Here is a 20,744-nt window from a genome sequence, read left to right on the forward strand (position 1 = left end):
ACTTGGAAACATTGAAATGTTGGATGGCACTTTAACGCGTATGATAGAAATATTTTGAAAGGTTTGGGGATATACGAACATTAACAGACAGCAAAAAGCCGGGTTCATCCAGTTTCTCTATATGAGTTTGTTTGTATGCATTGTCTCTAAAAAAGATGGTTTAGTTACAATTTGACTGTAGCAAAATATCCGAAGGTGCATTCGGAGAAAGAAGGTATTGAACTAAAAAAAGGTATTCAGAAAGGTGGCCAAGAGTTTTGTCAAAGATGGGAATCGAGTATGGTGCAAGACAGACAAGAAGTAAATTGGAGGAACAACATATCATATTTCGCTTGGGCAGCTTACAACACAGTGGTATGAATATTGATTTCTCTCACTTCAGGTAGCCCCGGCATTCCCTCTCTCTCTATCCCTCCCCTACCCAAATCGCACAAGCTTCTCTTTTTCACCCTACGAGCTAACAATGGCCTGTTTTCCTTAGCATCATTACTTTTTTGCATATCAAACATTTTTGCATTCAAATATTCATTGTTCTTTATCTCTCCACATCATCGTCTATATCTCTTGTTTCCCTTATCCCTAACCAGTCTGAAGAAGGGTCTCGACCCAAAACGTCACCCATTCCTTCTCCAGAGATGCTGCTGGTCCTGCTGAGTTACTGCAGCTTTTTGTGTCTATCTAAGAAGTAACTATAAATGTTTCTGGAATGTTCTCCCTCTATTCAACATGGTGAAGCCTGCCGTCCACAGGTAACATGGGCTTGCAGTGTATAATCTTAGCAAGACACTTTGAGCTAAGACTCTGATAATGAGGTCAGTACCAATGAATACTTAGTACATTAATTAAGTGATGATATTATTTGCGACGGGTTTTAAACAAAGCCCTTTTATATAACAGATTAGTAAGAGTTTGCCAAGTATACATTTCTCCTGCTTGATTATCGCAACATTCAACAAAAACGAAGAATTGCTTCTCCCTGGTAGGCTCCAGTACAAGCTGCTCTAAGAATCTATCTCAGAGGCACTCCACAATCAAACTAATATGAAAGAAGCAATGATATCGGAAACAGCTACTCATCTTAAAGATTGGGGCATTAATTTTCTCAGGTTACGATTGAGTGCTTCTACAGAGAAATTTACTGAGACCTCTGCTGTTCCATTGCAATAAATTCAGTGTATATGCTGTTGATATGAGGAAATATGTGCTACGTTGAAGAACTATGAGCAACATAAAGTTAGTTCACTGGGTTGTGTTTTCTTTTAGTTAATTAAGAATCAAAATATAGTACAATGCTCTGGGATTTTAGAACGTAGAACATTTTAATGATATCTGAATTTTGGTTGTTCAGAATGATATCTACAGTCCAAGTAACTATGTCCATTTATGTTTACTGATTTTAGGAATTTAAAAGGCTTTCATTTAAAAAATTGATTGTCAAAACTAGGAGAATTGAGAACCAGAAGACATAGGTTTAAAATGAGGGGGGGGGAATTTAATAGGAACCTTTTTACGCTAAGGGTGGTGGATGTATGAAATGAGCTGCCGGATTGAGGCAGGTACTATCACTATGTTTACCAAACATTTAGACAGGTACATGGATAGGTTAGGTTTAGAGGGATATAGGCCAAACATAGGCAGGTAAGATTAGTGTAGATGGGACTGGTTGGTTGGTATGACTTTACTCTTCTTCTTCTTCTTGCGTATGGCGTGCACAGCCTAAAGTTGTAGGACAACTTGTTCTATTTGATCTTATTTGATTGTGCACGCCAGGTTGATTGCATTCGTTGAAACAGGGTGGACCACGTGAAGGTTGCAATCTCCCACCCCACTGTACTCTATGACTAAACAAAGCATTGGATGTGACAAACCTTTTGTATATCCATTCTTTAGAAATGCTGCGATTCTTGAATTTATCGTAGATTTAATTAACTCATCAATAAATGGTCTTGTGATTTTTGTTTTCAGATTTAGATTGAATTAAAATGTCAGTGAAATGAGATGGGTTAGATTTGATGCAATTAGCACTACAAATGAATAGTACTAATAAATAATCATGTGCACAAAATATCCTCCACTGACCTGAGATGTCGTACTCAGTAACAGAGAAACACTGTTGACATTTATGCTTCCCATTTCATTCATGCATAAAGAGAGATTTACGGCATGAGTGGTATTTATGGGCAATTTTGTAAATTGAAATGGATTGCGATTCAGGTCCCTTTACACTTACAAGCCAAACAGACAGAGAAGCAAATAAAAAGGCTAATGCTAATGAATTGTAAGATGCGACAGGCTTCAAGTAAACTGACTTTAAATGTATTTTGCTTTGACAGTATTTCAGTTCTTACCATTCAAACATCTGATGTTATATAGTATGTCAAAAATGTATGATCAGCGTAGTTAAAATATTGGAATGATCTAATACTGCAACGGCAAATCAGTACCCATTCAACCAGGATCTCATTTATATAATCAGCAGAAGATGCCAGCTATTTTCACAAAAAGCTTACGGTAAAGATTGACAGATTCTTGATTAGTCGGGGTGTCAGGGGCTATGGGGCAAAGGCAGAAGAATGGGGTTGAGGGAGAGATAGATCAGCTATGATTGAATGGAGGAGTAGACTTGATGGGCCGAATGGCCTAATTCTGCTCCGAGAACTTATGAACATAAAAAATGTTCGCATCATAATTGCTGTTTTATACTTTGATGTGCATTGATGTGCATTTAATGTCTGGTTTCCTAGAAAGTTTTGTTTGAAGAAGGTAACTGGTTTGGTTTCCCAACTGGAGTTTCCAGCCTGCTATTTCTAGAAACTCTTCATTTGCCAGGGAAAGCTGCAAAAAAAACATCATATTGACCATCAAAACAAAATCAATGGAAACTTTTTTTTTTTCACTCTGTGACATCGTTTTACTGTGAAAACATTTTTTGTTTCCCTGTAAAGCTCGGAACTGTTGTTAAATATCCGTGTATCCAAATGTCTCCAAAAATACCTACAGCGACACGTGGTAGCATTTGGGATGGGAAAAGACAAGTTGGAGAGATTCATAAGGAATTCAGAGAAATGGCAATGGTTGGACCGGATGGACAAAGCTCTATTAACCCATTTGATCTTCCAGAACATCAACTCTACATTCTTAATGGGAATAGTTTAGATTATTATCTCACTGTACCAAGATAAAGTGAAAAGCTTTTTGTGTAAGAAGGAACTGCAAATGCTGGTGTATACCAAAGATAAACACAAGAAGCTGGAGTTACTCAGCGGGTCAGGCAGCATCTCTGGAAAGAAGGAATGGGTGACGTTTCTGAAGAAGGGTCTCGACCCGAAACGTCACTCATTCCTTCTCTCCAGAGATCCTGCCTGTCCCGCTGAGGTACTCCAGCTATTTGTGAAAAACTTTTTGTTGTATGTTATCCAGTCAGTGAACATACTATACATGATTACAATCGTCCACAGTGTACACATACAGGATAAAGGGAATAATGTTTAGTGGAAGATAAAGTCCAGTAAAATCTGATTGATGTTTGTCCAAGGGTCTCCGATAAGGTAGATGGTAGGTCAAGAACGCTCTCTAGTTGGTGATAGGACGGTTCAGTTGCCTGTTACCAGTTGGGAAGAAATTGTCCCTGAATCTGACAGGAGAGGGGAGAAGAGAGAGTGACGGGGATGTGACTCGTCCTTGATTATGCTAGTGCATCGTAACAACACCTGGGGTTTATCTGTGACGGCTGTTGAAGGGAGATCCTAGAGTCTATGCTGGCTGTGGAAAGGAATGGGGAGAAGGAGCTGATTGGACAATCATGAATAATCTTGAAGAAGATGGAAAAGTCTAACTCCTTATTCCCAGACCCAGACTCACGGGCTGTTATTTAATGCTGACGTCATCCGTAATATTTTAGTTGTGACCTGCCGCTATATTTGAGGCCTGCTTCATTTGTGTATTTGATACGTGTGGACATACAAGTCCTATCAGTTGAGCTCATGGATATAGGGATATACAAAGTAATTGAACACAAGATATCAAATTTAGTGGAATAAATACTTTCCAGTTACTACTGAATCTTAATCAATTGTTTTTTTTTAATTTTAGGTTCCAAAGAATCATTGCTCTCATCCACAATTTCACTCAATGAAGAAGTTATGACTATTTTGGAAGAATTGATCATGCATTCATTCCAGCAATGTGTGTACTACATCACAAAGGTTAGTTTAGATGATAAATGCACCTTTTATCAATTAACAGGTAGAGATATTGGTTACAAAATTGGCCTCTGTAGAACTTGCGTTTAGACTGAAATTTGATGTACGATGCACTTCTAGTCAGTTTTGGTACATCTCAAGCAAACCGTTTTGGGAAGTCAGACAGTGCAGTCTGTTGGAAACCATGCAGGGTAGGCAGATGAGTGTGAGGTTCATCATGAGCTGCTTATACGAGTCATCTCATGCCATATGTTTAAATATAACATAAAATAGAACATGCTGTAGATACTTGACAGATCATATGGCATCTATGGAGAACAAGTAAACACTTCAGGTCTGATGAAAGGTCTTCAATCTGGAACACAAACTCAGTTTCTTTCTCTGTAGAAACATACTGACCTACTGAATATTTACAATATTTTCTGTCTTTATTTCAATCTCTGGGTAAAGACATTCTCCAGAACGACTGACTGGGTTTATTAGATTTTGCCCTTAGTTTTGGCTTCTTTCACAAATGGAAATATAATTTCATCATCAAACCTTCAAAAAAAAAAAATAGGCATATGGTGATCACAATAGAAAAGTTAACAGAATAGGAAGGGTTTTGGCCTATTTCCTTCGCTCCATAGATGCTGATGCACCCGCTGAGTTTCTCCAGCACTTTTGTCTACCCAGGACAACCTAATAGCGATTTCAAAATGGGTTGCCCCTTTGCTGTGTGCTGACACTCATAAGAGATAAATTCAGCATCAAATTTCTGTGCAGAAGTGGAACTACTCCTTTTATCCTTCAGGTAGATCTATTCACCATGGCTCTGACATTGTGCAGGCCAGGGTAATATGTAGCGTTAATCTACGCTTGGCCAGATTATTCTGCAATTGGACACTGAAGGTTGGAAGACATCTGTTCATTTTAGTGTGTAAACTAAAAAAAACCCACAGATTTTCTGTTTTACAGTGATAACTGGAGCAATATTTTGTGGTTAATTTTCTTTTTGAACATTAGATATATTGTATGGTAATAGGTATTGAAATACATGGTAAATCATTCTGATAAATATTGCCTATAAAATAAAATATGCATCTGTTCTGAAATGAGTGCTCTAATATACAAGAGTTTTATGACTATAGGACAAATGATATGGAGCCCATAATTTAGAAATTGTTATTGGCATTAATAGTGGACAAATGTTCAAAATGTTTCCTCTGCTAGACTCTCTAATACAGGCATTATCCTTTAAATGGGTTGATGTCCTCACCTGCGAATATTGTCTACAGTGTCTAGCACTGAGATTAAGGGTGATAGGGTAACGATAGGTTGTGCTAACTAGACGTGCCAGTTGAGAGTCTGGTTTTAGCATCCAACTTTGGTCTCAATAGGGCTAGATAGGGCTCTTAAAGATAGCAGAGTCAGGGGATATGGGAAGATGGCAGGAACGGGATACTGATTGTGGATGATCAGCCATGATCACATTGAATGGCGGTGCTGGCTCGAAGGGCCGAATGGCCTACTCCTGCACCTATTGTCTATTGTCATTTGCTGCTTACCATATAAAAGTGCTTTATACAGTCACGGCTGCAGGTTACCACTCGAGTATTGATGAGACATCATTTGTACTCAGAAAACGACACAAAGTGCTGGAGTAACTCAGCGGATCAGGCAACATCTCTGGAGAGCATGGATGGGAGATGTTTCCGGTTGGGTCTTAAAAATTGGGAGAATGGTCCCGATCCAAAACTTCATCTATCCATGTTCCCCAGAGATGTTGCCTGACCTGCTGTGTTACTCCAGCACCGTGACCTTGCATCTTTTTTGTTGTACACCAGATTTCCTGTGTGTATATTTTGCACCCAGCAGCTTATGTTGGGCTTCAACAAAACTGATATCATTACTTTTTGCTTTACAGTCGCTGTACGTTGCACTTCCTGCCTTCTTGGACTGCAATCCCTTCCAGACGGAGAGGGGACATTCCTGGATGAATGTGTCTCCTGTCCCAGAGGCAGTTCGTAACATCATGCAGATATACAAGACCACCCTGGACCTCCTCCACCAGTATGAGATTCACCCAGAAATCACAACACAAATGTTTGCTTACCTTTTCTTTTTCTCCAATGCCTCCCTCTTCAATCTGCTGATGGATAGGGGTAAGTTTAACATCATGCAAGGATACTTTCAAAACAAATTACATGGACCTTCACAGAAACATACCTTACGGCAACAAAAGTATGTGTTGGCATCCATAGTCTCAGTAGATTCCTGTCATCTTATTCCATCTCAATGCACCTCATCATCCTATTATTCATTTCCCTCTTGTACGTATGCCTGGCTTCACCTGAACCGTTCCATGTGATGGCAAACTTCATGTTTTCATTATTGAATTTCTTGTCAAGTCAAGTCACTTTTATTTCTTTTACATTGGTGGAGGTACTAACGTTATACAGCATCGGTTCATAGATTAATTACATACATAAATACATACATATAGCCCTCCCTCAGAGGACGTCAAGAAAGGCTTGAGAGTAAAGATGAGTTTTAAGTCTCGACTTAAAAGAGTCGATGGAGGGGGCAGTTCTGATGGGAAGAGGGATGCTGTTCCACAGTCTAGGAGCTGCAACCGCAAAGGTACGGTCGCCCTGAGCTTATGCCTAGACCGCGGGATGTTCAGTAACCGTTCAAGTCCAAGTTCAAGTTCAAGTTGGCCGATCTGAGGGACCTGGAGGTGGTGTGGTGGGTAAGCAGACTTTTGATGTAGGTGGGGGCAAGCCCATTAATGGCTTTGTAGACATGATATCATAAGGTCATAAGTGATAGGAGCAAAATTGGGCCATTCGCCCCATCAAGTCTACTCTGCCATGGCTGATCTATCTCTCCCTCCTAACCCCATTCTCCTGCCTTCTCCCCATAACCCCTGACACCCTAACTAATCAAGAATCTATCTATCCCTGCCTTACAAAATATCCATTTTAGTGACTACTTTAAATTGATGACCCCTGAATTATTGCACAAGTGGAAATAGCTCCTTATCTACCAGTTTGAACACATTCATAATTTTAATGACCTGTCACAGGTCACTTATTAGTCATTCATTTCTAGAGAAAAGAGCTTCAGAATGTTTCGTCTCTCCTGATAATGTTGTTGGTGAGATGTTTTTTATTTAAACCTATGAAACATATGATTTAGTACCTGTGGGTCTCCTCCAGTTTACCCCCACCGCCCAAACTCACGCAGGTACGTTAATTTGCCGACTGTAAATTACCCCAGGTGTAGCTGGGTGTCAGCATTGGGACAGCATGTGATGGAGGTTAGATTTCGGGGAAATAAGTCTGAGACCTGAAAGTTGGCCTCGACTTGATGGGCTTAATGGCTTCCTGTGACATAAGGCAATATGAGGAATTTGGGACCGAAAAGAATAAAATGTTCACAGCTTTTAACTTGTATCTGATAATTTATCTGCAATATTAATTTCAGTTGCCCTGGGGATTTAGCTGATAAATTGGGCTGTACAATGTAGACTAAGCCACACCAACTAGGAAAGTCTTGGGTTGGATATTCACCCTGCATTGGTTCAGCAGTTACTAATTAATCATTTGGATCATTGTGCTAATGTTAGCTTCAGCATTTCCTGGGGGGAAGAGGAGAGGAAAACATATTGCCGGAGATTATGACTGTACTTCGTGACACCTGCTGAGAAATACGTGCAAAGCTGTTGGTGAGGACGGAATTGGAATCGATTTGTGATGGTTTATATAATCCAAATCCCCTCCTGCAATGGGCTTACTTTAATAAGTAGTGTCGTCGTGCGTTTGCACCATCGCATCAATGTGTTGAGACTAGTCCACAGAGGAGAGGGGGGGGACAATCCTCTGGGCTGTGGGAATTTATATAGGAAAAGAAAATAGTGACAAATCCCTACTGTAGTTTTATACTATGCATGGACATTATAAACAGCTGCCTATGGAAAAATATGTCAAAATCAAAAAAGATGTGAGCAATGGTATTGGAACATTAAACGTTTATTTCAACTTGTATGTGCATGTTATATGGTGAGCAGAATAGGAATTTGAAGCAATGTGAAGAAATGCACTGGTCTGGTTTTAAGCTCTGGTTAGAGGTGATGGAACATTATCTCTGATTTTGGCTGAAGTTGGTCAATTGGCCAAGCTTCCAGTGGCAATGACCCTAAAAGCCGTGTCCCACGGTACGAGTTCATTCCAAGAGCTCTCCCCAGTTTGCCCTGATTTGAACTCGGAGATTTACGGTAATGGCCGCTCATCGGTACTCGGGGCTCTCGTGGACATTTTTCAACATGTTGAAAAATCTTCACGAGTCTTCCCGTGCTTACCTGCCTTTAGCGAGTCTTCCCGAGTACCTGCCATTAGCGTTACGAGCCGCTAAGAGACGTCCCCGAGCTCCGACGTACCCGCTACGCTCATTCCACGAGTTTGATTTTTTTTTTAAACTCGGGAGAGCTTTTGGAATGAACTCGTACCGTGGTACAGGGCTTTAAGACTATTTTCAGCTAATTCTTCACTTAAATGCTGACCTGAAAATACCCATTTCCCCACCCTGAATAATCTTCAATATCTTCTTATAAATGGCTACAGAACTAAAACAGCTAATTAGTTCAATCTGAGAACTGCACCAAACTAAACCTTGTTGAAAACTGGCAGCTGAACTACCTTACGTTAATTACATCTGCCGTTCAATGATTTGGCTTCTCGCACACTTGAGATATAATCATTTGGTAAAGGGATATAATTTTAAAAAAATCAAAACTTGCCTGTAGGTTATTGAGGTATCTGTGAATTTTTGGATGGGTTTCAGAACTGCTGGGACTGATGATGCAATATGCAAAAGTGTAGTTGGCCAAATGAGTTCAGTGAAAGGGAATTCATGACATCTCATATCATTTTCTCTTTAGCTTTTCCTTGGTTAAATAGAAGCATTGTTGATTTGTGTTGTTGTATTTTGCTGCAGATAATTGAGAATGACTTTATTACTTTCAGACATTGATGTGTATACCTCTATTAGGATATACCGTATAATTATGAAAACATGTTATCAAAAATGTTCACACCCCTTTACTAAATAGAAAATACTTTTTTGAGTCTTCCCTCAATTCTTCCTCCATGTCAGATTAGCAATTTTAAAGCCACACCACGTATTACTGGTGGGTAAAATTCTCTTCATTCTCTCAATATTTTTCAGGCTAGTTTTAAAATTAACAGTGTGGAAAATTGAAATTCTCTTGTATGTATCAGAAGGTTGCCCCATGAGATTGTAGAAGATCGGCATGAGTGAGATAATGTAATTCTGCAAGTCTTTCCAGGTGATTTCTGCCATAATGTTGTCACTGGAGGCTTAGTAGACAAACGTTCCATTTCACTGTACTTATGCGCGGAATAGACAGTTAAAGTGCGAGGCTCCAGAGGTAACAGTCGATTATCTATCTTTGTTTCTTCATTGCACAGGTTCAAGGCACCGTTTTTTCCACTGGTCAAAAGGGGAACAGATGCAAGGCAGTCTCCGCCTGTTGTTGGACTGGATACAAAATGAAGGAATAGGGAACATCGCAGATGAATTTTTTTTCAAATTCAGCAGTGCTATAAAGCTTCTGGCTATACCGGCCTCTATTCTCATGCAGGTAATGGAATCAATCAGCGGACTTACTCTTGTAAAACACCGAGTGCTGGAGTAACTCAGCGGGTAGGGCAGTATCTAGAGGACATGAATTGGTGACGTTTCTGTCAGGACCATTTTTCAGATAGATTGTTGGGGGGGGGGGGGGGGGCGGGGTGGGGAGAGCACTGGATTACTCTCCAAAGACAAAGCACAGGTTTGATGCACCAAATTACCTTAATCGAGAACAATTCTGTAACTTTCGGAAGGGAGTTTGCTTATTCTTACATTAGTATCAGTTTCCCATTGAATAAACATATGTTTTGGTTTGGACTTTTTGTTAAATATGACTTTTACAAGCTCGTATTCCGATGTACATCCAGGCCTCCAAAGATTTTTTTAGATATTCCCAGGCGGAAATAAAGTTAATGCAACAATGCAGAGCTATCAGGAGAGATTATTATAATGACTATCGGTAATACTAGGATAGTAACCACTATCCCAAGCGCCCTCTCTCTGTGTTGAGCAACAGCCTCTGTGTGTTCATTTATTCTTTGCCACATCTTGTTACAGTGCAGCTTGAGTAGTCTCCAGAGAGAGTTCCATGCCTTAACCCCATCGCAACTCCTTCACATATTAACACACCACCAAGTGGCACCTGGTGTGGACCCTGTAGCAGCATTGCAACCAAGTGCTGAAGAGGGGGAAACATTGCACAAAACAGGTAAGATTCAAGTTTTTGTAAAGAAGCATAAACTGTGCTGCTAATTAGAAAAAGTCACATTTCAGAGATTTGTAGATCACAATTGGCACCCACCAGTCTGTAATGATGATATTTGTTATGGGGCATTCCAGGTTCAGATGGTGCCAGGTCAAGTTGCAATGGGGAACAGTCTGGTTTATATTTGTTCCCAGAAGTAATGTGAATCTCACTACTGTAAGAAGCATTTTATAGCACAGTTGTATGACTGTATCACTGTCTGCTATCTCTTTCTCCTTTAACCCCGACCTTGTTACCAAACATGTTTGTTGATAATGATTTTTAGAATTACAGTACTGATTGAATAGAATTAAATTGAATAATTGTTTTTTTTTTATTAGCCAAGTATGTATACATTGGTGCATTAGTGGTAAATATCACTTTAAAATCACCTCATAGTTCTTAGGGTTTGTTTCATAGATTTTTTCCAAATGAAATTTCTGTTCAAATTCATTTTATTGAAATAGATCAGTACTTGCACAATCTCAGATCAACAGGAGGAGTATTCAACCCATGATTGTGCTGGATTTGTTTAAGTGCAGTCTAGCTAGCTATCCAAGACTTTAAACACACGTTGAATGAAACACTTTTATTGTTTTTGTTCTTTTGTCAAATTCCTTCATTCAGTGTCCATAAATTCTGGACCCTCTGTCATTTTCCATCAGCTTGGCCAAGACACATTGGGCCATTTCCCAAACACTGTAAGAGGAGGTTAAAAGGAAAATAGATCCCTCGCTCTTTAACCTCATTCAAATGGGCGGAGGAAGGATTTCGCTACCTCGGCGTTTTTATCACAATACCTATATTTGATATGTTCCGCACAAACTTCCAGCCTCTGGTTGAGAAAGCTGAAAGAGACTTTGACCGCTGGTCAGTCTTACCGTTATCCCTCGTGGCCCGGATAAATCTGGTCAAGATGGTCGTCCTACCCAAATTCCTGTACCTTTTCCAGCATGTTCCTATATTTATCACTAAATCTTTTTTTGATAAATTAGAAAGGAGAATATCTAAATTTTTATGGGGTAGCAAACCGGCCAGAATTCGAAAGACGCTACTACAGTCTCCTAAGAGTGACGGCGGTTTGGCACTTCCTGACTTTAGGCGATACTACTGGGCTGCTAACTTGCAAAAAATCCTGTACTGGATGAATGATGATTGCGACCACCTACCGACCTGGGTACACATGGAAAAGGCGAGTTCACATCTCCCGTTGCGGTCTGTCCTATGCTCTCAACTCCCCCTTTCTATAACATCTGCGGGTGCAGGCCCAATTGCGTCCCTCTCGCTCAAGATATGGAGTCAATTTAGGAAAAACTTTGGTTTACAAGGCCCTTCCATCTTGACCCCACTGCTTAAAAATCACATCTTTAATCCTTCAAGTACAGACTCCGCATTCAAAACCTGGCATAGTAATGGCATCAGTAGTATCAAAAACCTATACAAGGATGGTATTTTTTCGTCTTTTGCAGAGCTTTCGCACAACTATAGCCTCCCAAACTCCCACCTTTTTCGTTTTTTCCAGATTAGGAATTTTGTGAAGAAGATATTCCCCCATTTCCCAAATCGTCCCCCTGAAACCCTGACCGATTCCATCCTAGCTCTAGATCCCAACCGGAAGAAATGCATCTCTTTTTTGTACAACTTATTAGGGTCGGTTATATTGAAACCTCATACCTCATTAAAAGCTGCGTGGGAGGGCGAGCTGAATATGAAACTAACAGACCAGCAATGGGACTCTGCCTTGGATTTGATCCATTCTTCCTCCATATGTGCCCGTCATGGCCTAATCCAATGCAAAGTCCTTCACAAAGTCCACTACACAAACGCAAGATTATCTAGAATATACCCCGCTGTTAAAGACACCTGCAACAGATGCAATCAATCCCCTGCCAACCATAGTCATATGTTTTGGTCTTGCCCTAAGCTAGCAACCTTTTGGAGGAGTGCTTTCGACGTGCTAAGCAGAGCCTATGGCCAGACTATTCCTCCAAACCCACTGTCAGCTATTTTTGGTATTCCCCCCAACACCAACCTCTCTGTTGCGTTGAAGCGGGTCCTGGCTTTTACAACCCTGTTAGCCCGGAGACTGATTTTGCTTAACTGGAGACTTACCTGTCCCCCGACACACGCCCGCTGGATCAAGGAGGTGCTCTACAACTTAAAGCTTGAAAAACTTAGGTTCTCTCTCAAAGGCTCTACCAAGACATTCCTAGATACATGGAACCCTTTCCTGGAACTTGTTAACTCTCTTAACTTGTTTCCGGACTCGGAAGAGGACTGAGTGTCCTCTATCACAGCTCTGTCTTATTGCAGCTGCTATCCCCTCAACCCCCCCCCCCCCCCCCCTCCCTCCCCACAATCTATTTATTTATCTATTTATTTATTTATTTATTTTTTCCTCCTTTTTTTTTTTTTTTTTTTTAAATTTTTTTTTTTTTTTTTTTTTTAATTTTTTTTTTTTTTATTATCGTATTTGTGTGGATGTGTACGTATGTGAGTGTTGTTTGTTCCCGGGTGGCGAGGGTGGGTAAGGGTAAGGGTAAGGGTTTTGAGGGTCGTTTACATACTGTTGTACAATTATGTCCTGATTATCACTGTCTGTTATCATTGTATGTATGCAAATTGCTGTTAAATTCAAAATTCAAATAAAAAGATTTAAACTAAAAGGAAAATAGATCAAGTCTCTGGAAGAAATTGTGTATATCATGCACAAACGTCTATAGGGATAAACACCAGCCTGGCTGAGATGTCCATATCTTGAAAACCAATATAGAGATTATGTTCACGCCCACCCCTCTTCATAGATTCATACAGCATGGAAACAGGCCCTTTGGCCTACTGCCCACACTGACCAACATGCCCCACCTACACAAGCCCCACCTACCTGCGTTTGTCCCATATCCCTCCAAACCTACCCTATCCATGTACCTGTCTAAATGTATCTTAAACATTGCAATAGTACCTGCCTCAGCTACCTCCTCCGGCAGCTTGTTCCTTACACCCACCACCATTTGTGTGTAAAAAGCTCCCCGCAGGTTACCGTTAAATCTCCGCCCCCTCCCCCTCACTTTAAACCTATGTCTTCTGGTTCTCGATTCCCCTACTCTGGGCTTGTGTGTTTACCCGTTCCTTATTCCTCTCACCTCTATAATCACACCTGTATGTACACCTTGTACACCTCAATAAGATCAGATTTGTGACAAGCTCCCATATATTTTCTTCTCCACAGAGGACATTCTGCTGAGTTTTCATAGGTATCCTCCTCTGGTGCTGCCCACCAGTAATTTTAAGGTGGATCTGGATGCAGAGACTGTGGAGGACAACTTGTACAGGCACCTGTTGTATATACGCCACTTTCTTTGGAGTCTGCGCACCAAGTTCCAGTCAAACAATGGATGTTCTATAAGCAAGGAACTACAGGTAGAGTGTTGCCCAAAGGACAAACGTGTAGCTATCATCTACAATGATTACACTGTATGATACTCTCTTGTATTCACACACATTGCCCAACTGTGAGGAAGATAGTATGGGATTGCAAGGAAACATAGGCCAGCTAAATGGATAAACAAGCGACAGATGGAATTTAGGACAGTGAAAGATTAAGTGATACACATCAGCACAAAGACTACCATGTGACAATGCAGGCACCGGTCCCATGCCACCAGAGCTCAGAGCAGAGTGCCTGGCTCAGGAGTTTGGTGTCAGGCATTTGTACTTGGGACAATCTCTATAGCTCCACAACCTGACGTTGACTAGCTGGTCTTGTTCTGCTTTCCCTCGTGCTTGGTTACTGCTCTGCTGCTTCCTCAGCAACAGTATCCCAAACTCAATACCAATGTACCATCCTTGTGTTCCTTTCCATATTGCTGTTTAACTGGGTAAGTAAACCAGGCGGTGTTTATAGCCACCTATTTTTTTTTAACAATGGACAACACTCATCAAATTGCGGCGCTTGATACAATTTATCCAGTGATTTTTTTGCCCTAGAAACAAGGAAGATAATTCGCCTGCTCATAAGATGTTTTACTCCTACACAGATCAGCACTAAATATGAACATGACCATAAGACATAGGAGCAGAATTAGACCATTCTGCCCATCAAGTCTACTCCAGCATTCAATCATGGCTGATCTATTTTCCCTCTCAACCCCATTCTCCTGCCTTCTCCCCATAATCTGTGACAGCCTTACTAATCATTCTCTGCTTTAAATATACCCAATGTCTTGGCCTCCACAGCCATCTGTGGCAATGAATTCCACAGATTCACCACCCTCTGGCTAAAGAAACTCCTCCTCATCTCTATTCTGGATAACAGGAAATGAAATACTGCTTTGTGTTTTGAACCAAACCTATGTAATTTAATGAACCTAATTGACCTTATAAAGTGCCTAATCATATTTGTAACCAAAGTAAGAGATAAAAAAAAGCTGAGAAAATCAGAACTGGTCATGCATAGAGTAGCTCTTGGATAAACGATTCTCATTTTGAATGACCATAACAATCTTTTTTGTCAAATAGTGGGTTACACATAACTGGAATAATTGCCTTTTGTACTTAGCTCTCCAGTTGTTTGGACTGCTTTTGAAATGAGCTAAAAACACCAATACTTTTCTTCATCTGTTTGGATTAGAGCTATCAAGATGGTTGCATTCTTGTGTCCTTTCAGGAATTTGTGTGGATTACTCTAACTATGGGTTTATTTCTTCCACTTTGTGTGTTTTCCAGGCTGAATCTCCAGTTTACTACAATTGTCATGAGATTTCATCGGACAACTTAGCCACATTTTCCAATCTCAAGATATTAGATCAACAATCAGGCCAAAACAATCACCTCAGTAATAATCTTGATGCAGAAATAGATGGAACTAGGTTGAGCACTGCTTGGGTCGGTGGATCGAATGGTGATTTCAGTACCTGCCACAAACAGCACAACCTGCATCCACGGACTGCCCAGGGGAGGCACAGAGGCCCTGGGCAAAATGTGCAACCATCTAACCCTTCCTGCCTCTTAACTCCTCCAAATACACCATTGAATGTTGACCATGTACAGACAAATGGAGATAGTAGGCTTGCATCAAACTCACAGAGAAACGGCCACCACAGAAGCAGAGCCAACGAGGGAGAAGGTAACTAAGAATGCTCAACAATATCCAATATTGCAGAGGGAATGAAGCACCGCCTGGGAAATGGAAGTTCTAAATATCCCGTGTGGTGGTTTGGTCTACGGTTTAGTCAAAATTAAACTGAGCATATCGTGAAAATACCAATAAGCATTTAAAAAAAACATTGCCTTAGATTATGTTGGACTCATGCACAGTAAGAATGAGTAGATGTTATGGTTTTGTTGTACCACACAGTGCTGTTGTGCACAAGGTTGAATGAGATAGAATTGGCCTTGTACCCTAGAATGCTCACCCTTGTCTTTAGATCTGATCTATCCGCCATTGAGGAAGTGATGGAGAAAATCAGTTGGGCACTAGAGTGGTAAGTGTGAGTTGGGTGGATGTTGTATAAGTTGAATGGATCAGGAAAATATTATTGGAGAGACTGTCACAATGGGGATTGTTTGGGGATGTGGGAGATGATTTAAATCTCGTTGATGAGATAGGTTGAGAAAATTCGAATTCAGAATATTTTCTCCAGATTCAAAGAAAGCCACTGCCCACTGGATATAAACATGGCCTGTAGTTGTTGAGAGCACCAAGTGAATGTCTGCATTTGTGTTTTTGCCAGGAAGAGTAACAGCAACATATGATCTACCGACTCCAACGTCTTCGAGCCTGAGCTCTGGAGATGATGATCTCTGTTGCGTATATGTTGTGGAGCTGCCGCGGGGACCTGTTGGTTTAGGGATGGGACTGATCGATGGACTGGTGAGTTAGATGAATGACTCTTTCTCCAGCAATAGTATCAGCAGTCGCTCAGCTAACAGCGTTCTCACTTTGGAATGAGAGTTCAAATCGCACTCCAGAAACTTAAATGCAGAACTTTAGACTGACACTCCAGTGCAGTACTGAGGAAATGTTGCCCATCAGAGATACAGTCTTCAGGATAAGATGTTAAAGCCCATTTGCTCTTTCTGATGGAGGTAAAGATCCCATGCCACTGTGAGCTGGTAGAGTGTAAATTGGTCGCTGACAGTCAGTCTTAGCCATTTCCAGCTTCCTCCACCACAGTGACAACTGTAAAAAGAACTTCAATGTCAAAAGACCACTTTGGGATCAAATGGAAAGCCACCTTGTATCAGAAAATGTTTGAAATATGTCAGACAGTGGAGAAATAAAGCAGCTAATGAATCAAGTCAACATCCGTTCTAAAGAACCAGCTGTTTTGTTATAGTCACAAAATCACTCTATAATCAATGGTGCAATGATCTGGAGAAACTCAGCGGGTGAGGCAGCATCTATGGAGCGAAGGAAATATGCAACGAAATAGGAAATAGGCAATGTTTCAGGCCGAAACCTTGCCTATTTCCTTCACTCCATAATAATAATAATAATACATTTTATTTTCGGGCGCCTTTCAAATCTCAAGGACACCTTACAAAGATTAACAGAATAGAAAAAAACATATATTCGGAGAAAAATAAATAACAAGGACATCATCAATATACAAATTAAAGATAGAAATCGCTCCAAAGACACAAAATCAAAAAAAATCAAAAAACACAATGTGAAGAGTGAGCAGCGGCAGCTAAAGCGCGCCAGCGTCCACTCTCTCTTCCGACAGCCATCTTGGACACAGACTAACATAGTAACTACACACAGAAAAATCATCCCCCCACAATGGTTACCACTGTGGGGGAAGGCACAAAGTCCAGTCCCCAACCCCAGTTCTCCCAGAAGTCAGGCCTATTTGAGGCCACCGCTGTTGCCTCTACGGAGGCCCGATGTTCCTGGCCGTTCTGGCCGGGTGGAGTTGCCCCGGCGTCGGGAGAGTCCTCACAGCGGCTGGGCCACCTGGAACGGCCGCTTCGTAGCAGGGGATTGTCGGCTTCCAAAGCCGACAGGGACGCACCGGGTTGGAGCTCCCAGGCTCCCGATGTTAAAGACGGCGCCGCCCGCTCCGCTCCGCAGACCCGCAGCCCGGAGGTGTTGATCTCGGCGGTCACATCTCACCGGAGCTCCAGCGCGTCAATCCAGGCAAGGCATCGCCCGCTCCGCACCACGATAGCGCTTCAGCGCTGTGCCGCCACCGAAGCCGAGGTGCTGGGCGGTCCCCGCCAGGAAACGGCGCTCCAAGCCCGCTGGTAGGCCACGAGGACGGATCGACGGGCAGCCCGGAGAAAAAGCTGCCTCACCGACCAGGTAGGGACCTAGAAGTAAGGTTACCTCCTTCCCCCCACATTAAGAAGTCCATTTCTCCTACAAGCAAAAGACAAGACTTACTAAAAACTGTTAAAAAAATGGATTAAACGGACAGCTGCTGGTTAGCAGCCGTTCCCCAAGATGGCTCCTCCTCCAAAAAAGTATATCCATAGATGCTGCCTCACCCGCTGAATTTCTCCAGCATTTTTGTCTACCTTCGATTTTCCAGCATCTGCAGTTCCTTCTTGAACATGGTGCAATGATCTATCGGTTTGTATGGCAGATATGTTTGAAATTTAATTGAATATATTGACAAAAAACTCTATAATCAGTTTATTTTACTTAATCGTTAGATGAATTTTGCTTACCATATAAAATATTTAAAAAATTCTTTCGTGATGAGACTACCTGCGACATTAGCAATTAAGATTCTTATTTTATGCACTCCCAATCTTGAGTTTGAGCGAGTGCTATGAACTACGTGCGATGCAACTCTTTGTGGATACAATGGAACTGCAGATGCTGGTTGACAAAAAAAGGCAAAATGCTGGAGTAACTCAGCAGGTGAGGCAGCTTGAGAACATGGATAGGCAACCTTTAGGGTCAGGACCCTTCTTCAATTATAGACAATAGGTGCAGGAGTAGGCCATTTGGCCCTTCGAGCCAGCACCGCCATTCAATGTCATCATGGCTGATCATCCCCAATCAGTACCCCGTTCCTGCCTTCTCCCCATATCCCCTGACTCCGCTATTTTTAGGAGCCCAATCTAGCTCTTTGTGTTGAATAAGAACATCTATGTGTATTTTGACCTTGTATTCTCATCTATCTGCAGCATACAACCTTAAAATCGCCCGGCATTTACATCAGAACCCTTCTGCCTGACAGCCCGGCAGCCTCTGATGGGAGACTGGGAATCGGGGACAGGATCCTGGCAGTAAATGGAACCAGCTTAATTGGGGCAGATTATGACAGGTAATCACTGACAACCATCTGAACAAATAAAACTTTATGATACTTGCATTGACAGAGTCAAACAGCATGGAAACAGGCCCTTCGGCCCAACTTTCCCATGCCGACCAAGACGCCCCATCTATGATAGTCCTATCTGCCCATATCCCTCTAAATCTTTCCTGTTCAAAGGTCTTTTAAATGTTGTTATAGTACCTCCCTCAACTACCTCCTCTAGCAGCTCATTCCATATACCCACCTGTGTATTAAAAAATTGTCCCTCGGGTTCCTATTAAATCTTTCCCCTCTCACCTAAATCTATGTCTTCTGGTTGTTGATTCCCTTACACCGAGTAAGAGACACTGTGCATCTACCCTTTTCTCTCTTGGTCTTGTGCAACCTCTGTAAGGTCACTTCTCACCACCCTCCATTCCAAGGTAGGAGTAAAGTCCTAGCCTGAGATGTAATATTTAAACACGTTGGAGCCTAGGAATCCTTGACTGTGGGGCTATTTTCTTGTTTCTGATTGCAGTGCAGTGAGCCTGATTCGCTCAGCAGGCGAGAGACCACGATTCCTCATTGCCAAGTCAGACTTCCTCATTGCTGAGAAGATCAGTGCTTCGTCCTGTTAGTTCTCAGGTATTGGACATTACCTCATCATCCTTTCATGTTTCAGTGATACGTGGTTGACAAATGGCAGTGAATTGTATTGTAGCTGTTCCCCTGCTTTCCCTCCTAGGATGTTACGTTTATACAAAGTAATTTTTGTCCAAATATGATTTAAAAACCAGCAACCACAAAAGGCTCAAAATCACCTCAAATCATGAAGAGATTATTTTTTTAAATACCACATATGAAAATTTAAGTGGTGTCCTAATTATACCAATGCTCTCCATCTGATAATTGTAAAATGGAGGTTAGTAAAGGCCAAGCAAATGTCACACGTGTGATCAGAGATTCCATTTAGTTTTAATGTTACTCGAGATCTAACTGGATGCAGTTTAAACTTTGATTCCCGAGTTCTGCCGAAGAGAAATTAAGATTTAAACTAATAAAGGTCATGTGATTGGAGCAGAAGTGGGCCATTCGGCCCATCAAATCTCCACCATTCAATCATGGCTCTTCTACCTCTCGCTCCTAACCCTATTCTCCTGGCTTCTCCCCATAACCCCTGACACCCGCGCTAATCAAGAATTTATCTATCTGCTGTAAAAATATCCATTCACTTGGCCTCGACAGCCTTCTGTGGCAAGAAACGAAGGAAAAATTAACTCTGACAATAAGAGTTGTAGACCATGCCCCTTAAGGCTACACTAGTATCAGCTGGGCTCGGGAATGCATTCTGATTTCAATCAGAGGGTTGTGGATTTCTGCCCATTGTTGGATTTGCATAGACGAGGCTGATAGCTGGGTCCATTAAATATAGCACATCATTCAGCAAAGTGTCTTTCAGTTAGCTACCCATTCTACACTGCTGCACTAATTTAATATTCCCCAAGGACCTCGAACAATTACTGTTTTAAAAATCTAGGAACCAGTTCAAGAAAGTATTTTCCTACATTTGTAAATGTCGGTCAATTTTAGTACAAGTATCCTGACAAAATCCAAAGTTGAATAAAGTTGGGACTGACTGGAATCTGGTTTCACCAGGAACTTTCTCCATCATAGCAATTGGTTCAGGTGCCCAATCCATGCTGTGCTGATCAATGAAACCAAATCTTCAATTATTATGTAAATTAATATGTTAGACCAAAGATATATTTAAAAATTGCTGCTTTAAGAACCTCTTAAATATTAGGCAAATGAGCCTGGCTGCTTGGGTTATATCTTTGATTGGTGTAATATTTGCATGTAATCTATAGGGTTTTACTGATGTAGGAGCAAATCCCTATCAATACTCTAACGGAG

At 41.3% G+C, this 20,744-nt stretch overlaps 1 protein-coding gene across 2 annotated transcripts in view; it reads left to right on the plus strand.

Annotated features, from left to right (window-relative positions):
- radil (Rap associating with DIL domain) overlaps positions 1–20,744 on the plus strand; it is a 46,434-nt gene extending 25,690 nt beyond the window's left edge. For both annotated transcript variants that reach the window (XM_033041125.1, XM_033041126.1), the window contains exons 7-15: positions 4,093–4,205; positions 6,109–6,346; positions 9,674–9,846; positions 10,395–10,545; positions 13,811–14,001; positions 15,307–15,706; positions 16,314–16,453; positions 18,721–18,860; positions 19,369–20,744. In XM_033041125.1, the coding sequence (XP_032897016.1) occupies positions 4,093–4,205; positions 6,109–6,346; positions 9,674–9,846; positions 10,395–10,545; positions 13,811–14,001; positions 15,307–15,706; positions 16,314–16,453; positions 18,721–18,860; positions 19,369–19,468 (1,646 nt within the window). In that variant the 3' untranslated portion in view covers positions 19,469–20,744. The remainder of the gene's footprint in view (positions 1–4,092; positions 4,206–6,108; positions 6,347–9,673; positions 9,847–10,394; positions 10,546–13,810; positions 14,002–15,306; positions 15,707–16,313; positions 16,454–18,720; positions 18,861–19,368) is intronic.

This window comes from Amblyraja radiata, chromosome 22, assembly GCF_010909765.2.
Source record: "Amblyraja radiata isolate CabotCenter1 chromosome 22, sAmbRad1.1.pri, whole genome shotgun sequence".
NCBI lineage: Eukaryota > Metazoa > Chordata > Chondrichthyes > Rajiformes > Rajidae > Amblyraja > Amblyraja radiata.